Source organism: Callithrix jacchus, chromosome 4 (assembly GCF_049354715.1).
Source record: "Callithrix jacchus isolate 240 chromosome 4, calJac240_pri, whole genome shotgun sequence".
NCBI lineage: Eukaryota > Metazoa > Chordata > Mammalia > Primates > Cebidae > Callithrix > Callithrix jacchus.
This window is the reverse complement of record NC_133505.1, coordinates 137,798,276-137,810,399: the sequence shown is the minus strand read 5'-3', so window position 1 is coordinate 137,810,399 and position 12,124 is coordinate 137,798,276. Positions and strand designations below refer to the sequence as shown.

At 41.9% G+C, this 12,124-nt stretch overlaps 1 protein-coding gene across 2 annotated transcripts in view; it reads right to left on the bottom strand.

The window, feature by feature from the left end:
- Positions 1-11,810, bottom strand: part of AKAP7 (A-kinase anchoring protein 7) — a 148,919-nt gene extending 137,109 nt beyond the window's left edge. For both annotated transcript variants that reach the window (XM_002746958.6, XM_008995070.5), the window contains exons 1-2: positions 11,711-11,810; positions 1,767-1,898 (exon numbers count right to left, since the gene is read on the bottom strand). In XM_002746958.6, coding sequence (XP_002747004.4) covers positions 1,767-1,898; positions 11,711-11,729 — 151 coding nt within the window. In that variant the 5' untranslated portion in view covers positions 11,730-11,810. The remainder of the gene's footprint in view (positions 1-1,766; positions 1,899-11,710) is intronic.
- Positions 11,811-12,124: the final 314 nt, after the last annotated feature.

Here is a 12,124-nt window from a genome sequence, read left to right as displayed (position 1 = left end):
AACGAAAGATTCCTTGGCAGGATGCAAAGGCTGAAAAAGAAGAATTTGTGCTTTCACATCCCTCTGCAGAAAATTCTGATGGTCAGACAATTTCAAGAGTCCTGGATAGTTCATACTCATCCTCCAAGACTCTACTCTTGTCAAACACCTAGGAAGCCTTCCTGGACACCGTCTCCTCCCACACCCAGGTTAGACGCCTCCCTGCATACATCCTCACCACATGCACTTCCAGAGCAGCCTGTATGGCATTCATCTTATGAGATTAAAGCTGTTAACATATTGGCTCCCAGTGAAGCTGTGAGCTTCTCAAGGTTCCAGACTATCCTGTGTTTTAATACTCCCAATGTCTAGCACAATGCCTGGCTATCAATGTTCATCAAAGAAATGACTAATACATCAGAAACCAGATTCTATAACTAGTTCTTTCCCACTGTGTGAATTTAATTCACTTAACTTCTCTAAGTCAGTCTTCTTTTCTCAAAATGAAGAGACTAAAGTACATTATTTCTTATGCCACAGAGCCCTAGTCACGAAAAAACCATTTTAAACCATAGCAAGGCTTTATGTAAGGTTGCAAAACAGTCGAATGGCATACAGTATGCAGTCAATAAATATCTGACTATATTGATGCTTTTCCTTATTTTCCTCCCCACAAGTAACGTGGACAATAATCAAATCTTTAACATTTTCAGTGGTGGTAAACCCAAATATCATGGACAATATTGGTTTTACAATGGCATAAAACAGATTTTTTGAATTTATTCATTCTACTAAAATAGAGATGGAGGTCTCGCTGTGTTGACCAGGCTGGTCTCAAACTCCTAGCCTGAAGTGATCCTCCCATCTCAGCCTCCCAAAGTGTTAAGATTACAGGCATGAGCCACCACATCTAGCCAAAACACAGATTTAGATATTTATGTAATTCCAGCAGCATTTCAATCAAGTAAGCATTGTTGCTCTAAAGTTTGTGAATGAAGCTCTCAAGGACTGAATTAATCCAATGCATGAAAATTTAACTAAAAGTTTACCTGTTTTCAATACTACCCTGTACCATCTTGTTCATTGATGGACCCTCCCAATGCTTAGTAAAGTGCTTAGAGGATACCAAACAGCTAGTAAACATGTGTTAGATAAATGGGTACTGCTGAAATTAGCAGTGGCCCCACAATAATGAAGGGGATTATCTAGCCCAACTATTTTCAGAAGTACTTTACAAGCTAAAGAATGAGCTGGCTCAACATTTTGTGAGACATGTCAATATTATCTGTGATTATTTTAGCAATACCAATAGATATAGATAATTATTAAATAAAAAATGAAACTTGGCCAGGTATAATCACTCACATCTGTAATCCCAGCACTTTTGAAGGCCAAGGAGGAAGGATGACTTGAGCCCAGGAGTTCAAGACTAATCTGGGCAACATGGCAAGACCCCATCTCTACAAAAAAAATAAAAACTTAGCCAGGCATGGTGGCACATATGCCTGTGGTCCCAGCTACCTCCCACCAAGAGGCTGAAGTTGGAGGATTGCTTAAGACTGGGAGGGTCAAGGTTGCAGTGAACTGTGATCACACTACTACAATCCAGTGTGGATGATGGAGCAAGACCGTGTCTCAAAAACCTAGAATAAAAAATAAAAAATGAAATCAAAATCAAAACTCAAAAACATAAGTACTAAAAGTGAAATAACTTACAAAGAAAATATATATAATTAAATTTACTATTCATTGCTTCTAAATACATGTTTACTTAATAAAGTACTTACTTCCACAGTCATCCTGAATATCTACAGTAGCAAATGGCATGTCTACCAGGAAATCCATAGTACTGGCTTCAAATTCCTCTGATATTTTCTTTTTTCTTGATACATTTTCACACTCATTGGAATTAATTCCTCCTTTAACATATCACAAACAGAAAAAAGGATTATTTAACTTATTAAACTTATATCCTAAATGAAAATAATCAGCTAACTGAATTCAATATAAATTAACACCTGTTAAGAAATGTATCACCTGTGTTCAAATATATTGTAAAGCTATTTATATAAACATTATTTATGCCGCATTCTATATTTTTGTGCACACTTACAAAGCTTTAATCATTTCCTAAAACATAGTGTTCAACCTATGATTAGATGAAAACTGAGTCAATCAATAATCCTCAAGATCTGTTATACCTACATTTTAATTCTAAAACTACATTTTTTTCACATACCTTTTAAAAACAACCAACAAGGTTTTGTCAGTCATTCTCATTCTTATTTTTTGCAATATCACTTATGTGTTCTTATTTGTACAACTTCTGGTCTATAATTTTTTCTTCAGTAGACTTTCAAGTTATTTCCCTCCATCATTACATTTAACACTGGAAATTTAGTTAAAAATACATGGTTCTGGCTGGGTGCAGTGGCTCACACCTATAATCCCAGCACTTTGGGAGTCCAAGGCGGGTGGATCATGAGGTCAGGAGATTGAGACCATCCTGGCCAGCATGGTGAAACCCTGACTCTACTAAAAATACAAAAATTAGCCAGGCATGGTGGTGGGTGCCTATAATCCCAGCTACTCAGGAGGCTGAGGCAGGAGAATTGCCTTAACCTGGGAGGCAGAGGTTGCAGTGAGCCAAGATCACACACTGCACTCTAGCCTGGACAACAGACATGGTTCTAAATATGCTTTTCTGAAAATTCAATGATTAAGAAGCAAATGAGCTTACAGTTTCTCTAACTGCTCTCCCATGGTCATTTACTAACATTAAAGCCATATTTCCTATTTGGCCTTTTTTTGTTTTCTTGCTGTGGTTAGAACAATCATATACCTTAGGTGGAGGTAACAGAAAAAAATGTATGTTTAAATTGATAAAATTAATTGCTAAATTTATCAGATGGTGGTTTCCCCAGTGCCATTATAATCCATGCCTTTATGGACAGACACAAATACTGTCTGAACTAGTAAGTTTGATCAGAATCCTGGAATACTAATATAATTTTTACTCTCCATATTTACTAAAGACTAATTTACCACTCGAGATATTAAAGAAGTCCTTTAATTCATTCGGTTGTAATACTCTATTTTCAGATACAATACCTGTAAAACATATTCCATCAATAATATGGCTTACAACATAGCTATCATGATAGGCCATAGTTAACATATATGCCAACAAACCTAAATTTTTATTGCAACTTGATTCACCTCTACTATTGTACACACACACACACACCCCTGTTGTATTAGTCCATTTGCACTGCTATAAAGGAAAACCTGAGGCTGGGTAATTTCTAAACAAAAGAGGTTAATTTGGCTCCCAGTTCTGCAGGCTGTACACAAAGCATAGTGCCAGCATCTGCTTTGGTGAGAGCCTCAAGAAGCTTAAAATCATGATGCAAGGCAAAGGGGAGCCGATATGTCACACGTCAGGAGATAGAGGGAGCGGCAGAGAAGCCAGCCCCTTTTAAGCAACCAGATCTCACACATGAACTCATTACTGCAGGGAGTGCCCCAAGGCATTCATGAGAGATCTGCCCCCATGACCCAAACACCTCCCACCAAGCCTCACCTCCAACATTGGGGATTACATCTCAACATGAGATTTGGAGGAGACAAACATAAAAATTCTATCGTTCTGCCCCTGGCCACCTAAATCTCACTGCTAAATATAAACATCCCTTCCCAAATAGTCCCCCAAGGTCAACTCATTCCAGCATTAACTCCAAAATCCAAAGTCTCACTTGAGACTCAAGGTAAGTTTCTTCCACCTATGAGCCTGTAAAATCAAAAGAAGTTATTCACCCCCAAGATACAAAGGTGGTACAGGTACTGTGTAAACACTCCCATTCCAAATGAGAGAAATCCAAAAGAAAGGGGCAACAGGTTCCACATAAGTTGAAAACCTAGCAGGAGAGACAATAAACCTTAAAGCTCCAAAGCTCTCCTTCAATTCCATGTCCCACATCCAGCGCACACTGGAGCAAGGCATGGGCTCCCAAGGCCTTAGGCAGTTCTGACCCTGTGTCTTTGCAATATGAAGCCCCTGTGGCTGCTCTCACAGGTTGGAATTGAATGCCTGCTGCTTTTCTAAGCTCAGGGTGTAAGCTACCAGTGGCTGTATCATTCTTGGGTCTGTGGGACCTAAGCCCCCTTCCCACAGCTCCACTAGGGGGTGTCCTTGTGGGGACTCTGTGTGGGGGCTCCAACCCCATATTTCCCTCCATCATCATCCTAGGAGAGTTTCTCTGTGAGGGCTCCACTGCTGCAGCAGGCTTCTGCCTGGGCACCCAGGCTTTCCCGTACATCATCTGAAATCTAGGTGGAAGCTGCCACACCTCCTTCATTCTTGCATTCTGCGCACCTGCAGGCTTAACACCACATGAAAGCCCCCAGGCTTACTTACAGTGGCTTGGGCATTCCAAAGTGACCAGAGCTGTAGTTGGGCCTTTTGAGCCACAGCTGGCGGTGAAGAAACTGGATGTGGAGAGCAGTGTCCCAAGGCTGTACAGAGTAGCATGGCACTGCGCTTGACCCCTAAAATCATTCCAGACCTCCAGGTCTATGATGGGAGGGGCTGCCCCGGAGATTTCTGAAATGCCTTTGAGGCCTTTTTCCCATTGTCTTGGCTATTAGGAATTGCCTCCCTTTTAGTCATCCTAATCTCTCTAGCAAGTGGTTGCTTCATAGCCCACTAAAATTTCTCGCCTGAAAATGCTTTTTTCTTTACCACAAGCCTAAGTGGCAAATTTTCCAAATTTTTAGCCTTTGCTTCCCTTTTAATTATAAGGAAAGCAACCTTAAGTAATTCCTTTGCTGCCATATCTGATCGTAGGTCATTAGAAACTGCCATGCCACTTCATGAATGATTTGCTGTTCAAAAATTTCTTCCCACTGCACTCCAGCCTGTGTGACAGAGACACTGTTGCCAAAAGAAAAAAAAAAAAGAAAAAGAGAAAGAAAGAAATTTCTTCCATCAGATACTGTAAGTCATCACTTTTTTTTTTGAGATGGAGTCGTGCACTGGCACAATCTCAGCTCACTGCAATGTCTGCATCCCCAGTTCAAGTGATTCTCCTGCCTCAACCTCCCGAGTAGCTGGGACTACAGGCATGTTCCACCATGACCAGCTAATTTTTTGTATTTTTAGTAGAGACAGGGTTTCACCATGTTGGCCAGGATGGTCTCGAGCTCTTGACCTTATGATCTACCCACCTGGGCCTCCCAAAGTGCTGGGATTACAGGCATGAGCCACCGAGGCCAGCCCAGTCATCACCTTTAAGTTCAAACTTCCACAGATCCCTAGGGCATGGACACAATGCAGCCAAATTCTTTGCTAGGGCATAACACAGAGACATTAACTGCAGTTCCCAATAACTTTCTCATATCCATTTCAGACCTTGTCAGGCTGGCCTTCACTGTCCATATTTCTATCAGCATTTTGGTCACAACCACTTAACCAGTCTCTATGTAAAGTTCCAAACTTTCCCTCAACTTCCTGTCTTCTTCTGAGTCCTCCAAACTCTCCCGACCTTTGCCCATTACCCAGTTCCAAAGCCACTTCCACATTTTCAGGTATCTTTATAGCAACACCCTACTCTTTAGTACCAATTTTCTGTCTCAGTCCATTTGTATTGCTGTAAAGGAATACCTGAGGCTGGGTAATTACTAAAAAAGAAGTTTATTTGGCCTACAGTTCTGCAGGCTTTACGCAAAGCACACTGCTAGCCTCTGCCTCTGGTAAGGGCCTCAGGAAGGTTACAATCATTGTGGAAGGCAAAGGGAAGCCAATGTGTCACATGGTTGAGAAAAAAAACAAGACAGGTAGAGGTGGCAGCCTCTCTTAATCAACTAGATTTCTTCCGAACTCATCACAGGGAGGGCACCAAGCCATTCATGAGGGATCCACCCCCATGACCCAAACACCTCCCACTAAGCCTCACCTCCAACACTGGGGATTACATCTCAACATGAGATTTAGAGGGAACAAATATCCAAACTATATTCTGGATAAAAGCAAAACACAACAAAGCCTTTTTTTTTTTTTTTTTTTGAGATGGAGTCTTGCTCTGTTGCCCAGGCTGGAGTGCAGTGGCATGATCTCGGCTCACAGGAACCTCTGCTTCCCAGGTTCAAGCAATTCTTCTGCCTCAGCCTCTTGAGTAGCTGGGACTACAGGCATGTGCCACCACTCCTGGCTTTCTGCCTCAGCCTCTTGAGTAGCTGGGACTACAGGCATGTGCCACCACGCCCGGCTAATTTTTGTATTTTTGGTAGAGACAGGGTTTCACCATATGGCCAGGCTGGTCTCGAATTCCTGACCTCGTGATCCACCCACCTTAGCCTCCCATAGTGCTGGGATTACAGGTGTGAGCCACCACACCTGGCCACAAAGCCTTTTTTAAATTGATTAAGTTCAATGCCGAAAAAAAACCCTAATAGTACATTCTTAATAATGTTACTATTTACAGTTCAAACTTTAGCAATTATGAATGTCTGGTACACAGGTGTTCAACAAATGTTAGTTCACTAGGAGTCTTCATAAACTTGGCCAATTATTTGAAAAATGTGAGAACAAGTTAAATGCCTCTTTTCTATTTTTATGCTTGTGTTTTAAAAACAGAAATGCAGTTTAGGCCTAAATAAAAGTTTTCATAGATCAATACACATCCTGTACCTTTGGGCACATGCAGCTACACATAAAGTATCACCACTGACCATGCATGCTACACTTGAAAAGCTAGCAATAAAACAGTATTCATGCAACTAAATACAAACCAGGCTGAATGAAAATCAGAACAAAACAATCTCAGCTCACTGCAACGTCAGCCTCCCCGGTTCAAGTGATTCTCCTGCCTCAGCCCCCCGAGTAGCCGGGACTACATGAAATAAACCCAACTGCTGTTTTTCCCCTATTTTATTCTCAATCTAAGGACTTACCGATATAAAATTGACCTATTTAACACCATCATCTCACCACTAGCTTCCAAGTTCTTGCACTTCTTGGAAATATACAGATTCTTAGCAATAAGTGAAGTAGAGGAAACTTAATTTGGGGCTTCAACACATTTTGAAGGCAAGAGGAAGAATACAATCATGAATTACACTGTCAATTTTTAAATAAGAAAAATTTGTGATCTCGCTTAAATTTAGTTTCTCTCGAGCTCAATTAATCATCAACTATTACAGAGCAAGTGTTATGGAGGTCATTCTGGCTATACCAAAGAAAGAATCACACAGTAACAATGGTAATAATACTAACTGCACATTAGAATCACCTGCAGAGCTTTTAAAACTAATCGCTAGAACTCCACTCCAATCGTATGCCACTCCAGCCAATTAAATCAAAATCTCTGGAGATCAGGCCAACCTCTGGTGTTTTTTTTCAACCTCCTCAGAGTAATTCCAATGTGCATGAGTAGTGTTCCAATTGAAAACCACTACTCCAGAAGATCCCCTTTCGCTTCTTCTGTACCTTGACCGCACACCAGACTAAGAGATTGTGTGAACAGGTGAGAACAATCAATTCAAAGTAAAACCTTAGATCAGACCTCCACTGTCAGGGAAAACTTTGCAGAGCCCCAGCTCAGGGCTGACAGGTAATCCAACCTTCCAGGCACCTAGTGCTTCCTCCAATCACTGCATGTATACATTATGCTATATATGTCCACTTGTCTGTCTTCTCCATTAGATTCCAAGGTAAAGTGACCACACAATTCACCAAACCAGGACACTTTTGAAAGTGAAAGGGCAACTTTCTATATCTGCACTCCATCACGTACAGTTACCATAGTCGAAGTTCCTTAAAATCTTATTCTCCTTTGATTCCTCCATGCCTAGCACTGAGTTCAGCTCACAGTAGGTGCTCAATGAATTTTTACCAAATGAATAAATGTGATAAAGGTAAGTCCATATTTGAGAGTGGTCAGTAAGTCACTCACACTACAATGCAATACAGCTATCTCACCACCCACAAAAAATAATTCCTAGTATTCAGTGGCAGCCTCAGCATATCACAGATTCTCTCATTTTCACCAGATGAATGAAGGAAAAGTACTAGTATCCCATTTGACATGAAAATAAAAATTAATGCAAATTATGACTTGTTCAACATCATTCTCTACCTTGTTAAATAAAGTATATTAAACTCAAATGCAATGTTATGTCAAAATCCACAGGAGTCTAGAACTTGAAATACAAACAACTATTTTCTCTTAAGCTATAGAATAATGGAAATTATTAACGCAACAATTTTTGAGATAGGAATTATTAAATAAAAAAAAAAAGGAGTGCCACTTTCAAGTAAGTCTTGAAAGAACTGCTGGTCATTCTATAGAACAATGTTTCTCAAATCAAATACTTAGAATACTTCCTCCAGTTCTCTAAGCTCTAGTGTTTGGGCAAAGGTTGATAGTTGTGAATTAAATACATCAGTCATAACTACACTTTCTCTTATAGAAGGTATAAATATTTTGCTTTTGGCAAACTGCCTTAAAACAACCAACTCTTAAATAAAGCATTTAAATTCTTTAGGTTGAGTACTTAAGTCTCCTATAATTTGTTCTAACCATAGTTAAAATTCTATCTTTTGTATATAAATCCAAATAAAAGTTATGCTACCAACTGCATCAATAACATAAAGATGAGGTGAAGCTGGTAAACTACTGTCTATTACTACTACTACCAACAGCTAACACTTAAGTGAGTGCTTGAGGCCAGGCACAGCTGGAAGCACTGGGAGTAACTCATTTCATCCACACAACCACACTATGGAGAGGTACTATTTCAATGCTCATTTTACAGACAAGCTGATTAAGTACTTGCTCAAGGGTAAAACCAGTAGGTCTTGGGACTGGAACTAGAATCCAGTCACTTTGTGACCAGTATGCCCTTTCTGGCACCAAGCACTGCCACCTTATTATACACTGACTATAGCAATGTAAGCTAAGGCAATCCTTTCAGAAAGCAATCTGGCAATAGATCAGAAGCCACAAAAACACTCTTCTGATGTTCTTCATTGCTTTCTGGTTATCTATCAACCATGCTCAAAGATTCACCACAGCTTTGTTTAAACAAAAAAGAACAAATAGAACAAAAATGCCTAGTAATAGGAAAATGGTACAATAGCCAAGATTGGGAAGCAACTTAAGTGCTGGATAACTTCGGTCATCCAATGGAAAAATAAAATGTGGTACATATATACAATGGAGTACTATTCAGCCATACAAAAGAATAAGATCCTGTCATTTGCAACATGGATGAAACTGGAGATCCTTATGTTAAATAAGTCAGGCGTAGAAAGACAAACTTCATATGTTCTCACTTATTTGTGGAACATTTGAACTCAGCCGGGTACAGGGGCTCACACCTATAACCCAAGCACTTTGGGAGGCCGAGGTGGGCAGATCACGAGGTCAGGAGTTCGAGACCTGCCTGGCCAACGTGATGAAACCCCATCTCTCCTAAAAATACAAAAAATTAGCCGAGCATGGTGGCATATGCCTGTAATCCAGCTACTCTGGAGGCAGAGGCAGGAGAATTGCTTGAACCCTGGAGGCGGAGTTTGTGGTGAGCGGAGATCACAGCACTGCACTCCAGCCTGGGCAACAGAGCAAGACTCCATCTCAGAAAAAAAAAAAAAATTGAACTCATGGAGATAGAGATTAGAATAATGGTTACCAGAGGCTGGGGAGAGTGGTAGAATGGGTGAGGGGATGTATGGCTGATTATTGGGTACAATAAAATAGTTAGAAAATATGAAAAAGAATGGGAAATGGTTAAACCAAGCATGCTCATGTCAATGACAACTAAGAAAAATGACTATAAAGAATACAGTGACAGAAAAAGCAGCTGACAACAAATAGTGACATTTTAGAAAGCAGATATAAACTGCTTTTGCTCTATGATTTACAATTAGGTAGGCAAAGGCTAAATAGTATAAACTGCTTGTAAATGCTGACAGATATGCTGCATATGTTCATATGTTTCTCATTTCTGCTATTCAAACGTTTCAAAATTGAATATTACCTTCATAAGAAAAACAATACATACATTTTAAGTGTATTATAAAACCACATCTTTAAATATATGCTAATATTCAAATATAGGTGAAGCAAATGACTTCATCAAAAATAGGCCAACAGACGGACAAAAGGGTATGGGCAGTTCGCCCACTGTCACACAAAATGCAAGTTTCCTAGCTGAACAATGAATGACTACTCAATTTTCTTAAGTTTCTCATCACTCTACTAGGTAAATAGTAAATTTATCCCAGCTGAGCAAGTTGGCTCACACCTGTAATCCCAGCACTCTGAGATTCCTTGGGCCCAGGAGGAGGTCAAGACCAGCCTGGGTGACATGGCAAGACCCCATCTCTACAAAAAAAATACAAAAACTGGTAAGGCATGTTGGCATGGACCTGTAGTCCCAGGCACTTGGGGAGACTGAAACAGGAGGTCGGCATGATCTCAGCAGGTCGAGGCTTCAGTGAGCCATGATCGCACCACTGCACTTCAACCTGGGCAGCATAGCAAGACCCTGTTTCAAAATAATTAAATAAGTTTATTCCTAAGAACCATGAGAAAGGGCCAAGAGCATCCATTCTAATCCTGGCTTAGCTACCAAAAATAGTAAGCATCTTACACGTGAGTAAATGTTGACAGCTGCGTAGAAATCAACAAGTCACTTGACCTCCAGGCTTTCCTTTCCTCCTCACAAAAAGGGAATAAGAGTGCAATCCAAATTATTAGGGAGAAATAGACAAAATAAGTTAATAATGTCTGAAAAAGAATGAAAGGAGGAAGTAACCTCCACAAACACCTTAAACTTTGTAAATATGAGTAAGGAAAATACAAAGATATGCAAACAGGATCCTGAATTGCAAGGTCATGGCAATTAAACAAGGAACTGAGATATGACTCTCTTCTCCTTTAACAAATTCCATTCCCACACAGTTCCTAAATGCATCTCAAAACCTCTGTCATCACTCCATTCACTTAACAACTGTAAACATTTACACGAGTTAACGGCTATATATATAGCACACTTTAACGTTTTTATGCTTGTTATACTCTTGTACGAATTTGTCCTATGCAAATCTTGAAGAGGAGCACCTCTTCTCTAACTGGTTTGCAGTTCTTTTTACCGAAAGTCCAACTCTAACTCGCTCTACTCACAAAGTCCAATTCACAGCGAACGCTGACCTAAACTGGAAATTCATTCCCGGCACTAAGACAGACTTGGCGCCAGTTTTAAAAGTGATTATGGCCAAACCTATCAGAAAATCCTAAAGGAGACAGTATGGTGGTTCAGGTGCTTAATATTTGTGATATAAGATAAAATCGAGATTTTACTAGGTTTTGTTTACAATACATTTACCCACATCAGCCCCGTCGGAAGGAAGGTGTGTTGGCGTGAACTTTGCGCAAAGGGTCAAAGGATAAGAAAAAGAGAAAGAAAAGTGAAACTCGGGGATGGGTTCACAACCCCGCCCCCTGTCGGACCCACAATATGTGCATTAAAACGCTTAGCTACAGGCAGCACTGATGTACATCCTGGTTGCACCGGGCTTCTCGGTGCTACCCTGAGTCCTTTTTGGAGGGAGGGAGACTCGGAGCAGGGGCGGCGCGGGTCAGGCCCTCCCAGAAGTCGAGTTCAAGCGGGCCCAAGTCCCCGCAGCTCCAGTCGCCCCCGCCCCGACCCGCTGGGCAGCCCGTCTCACCCGCTCCGGGGCGCTCCATGGTCGCAGCGCAAGCGGGCGGCGCGTCTGGGATAACCGCAGCACCAGCGATGTTAGGGGTGGCAGTCCGTAGTCCGGGACTGGAGGCGAGGCCGAGGCGGAGGCCGGGGCGGGGCCCGGGGACGGAGGGCGGCGCTCGGGGCCGGGGCGGGGTCCAGAGACCGGTGGCGGGGTGCCGGGCCGCGGAGGCCAGGCCTGCGGAAGCGCGGAGCTTCCCGAGCCGCAGCCCCCGCGGCAGCAGCAGGCGCAGCAGCCTCATGCCAAGGCGGACGCCGGAACCAGCCGGAAGGGGCCGACCGAGTCGCCGGTGGTATCCGGATTCCGGCGAGCGGCGCCGCCGCGCTCGGGCAGGGCGGGAGAAACCAAGGCCGACAACCGCGGCGCCGCGGCAGCCCG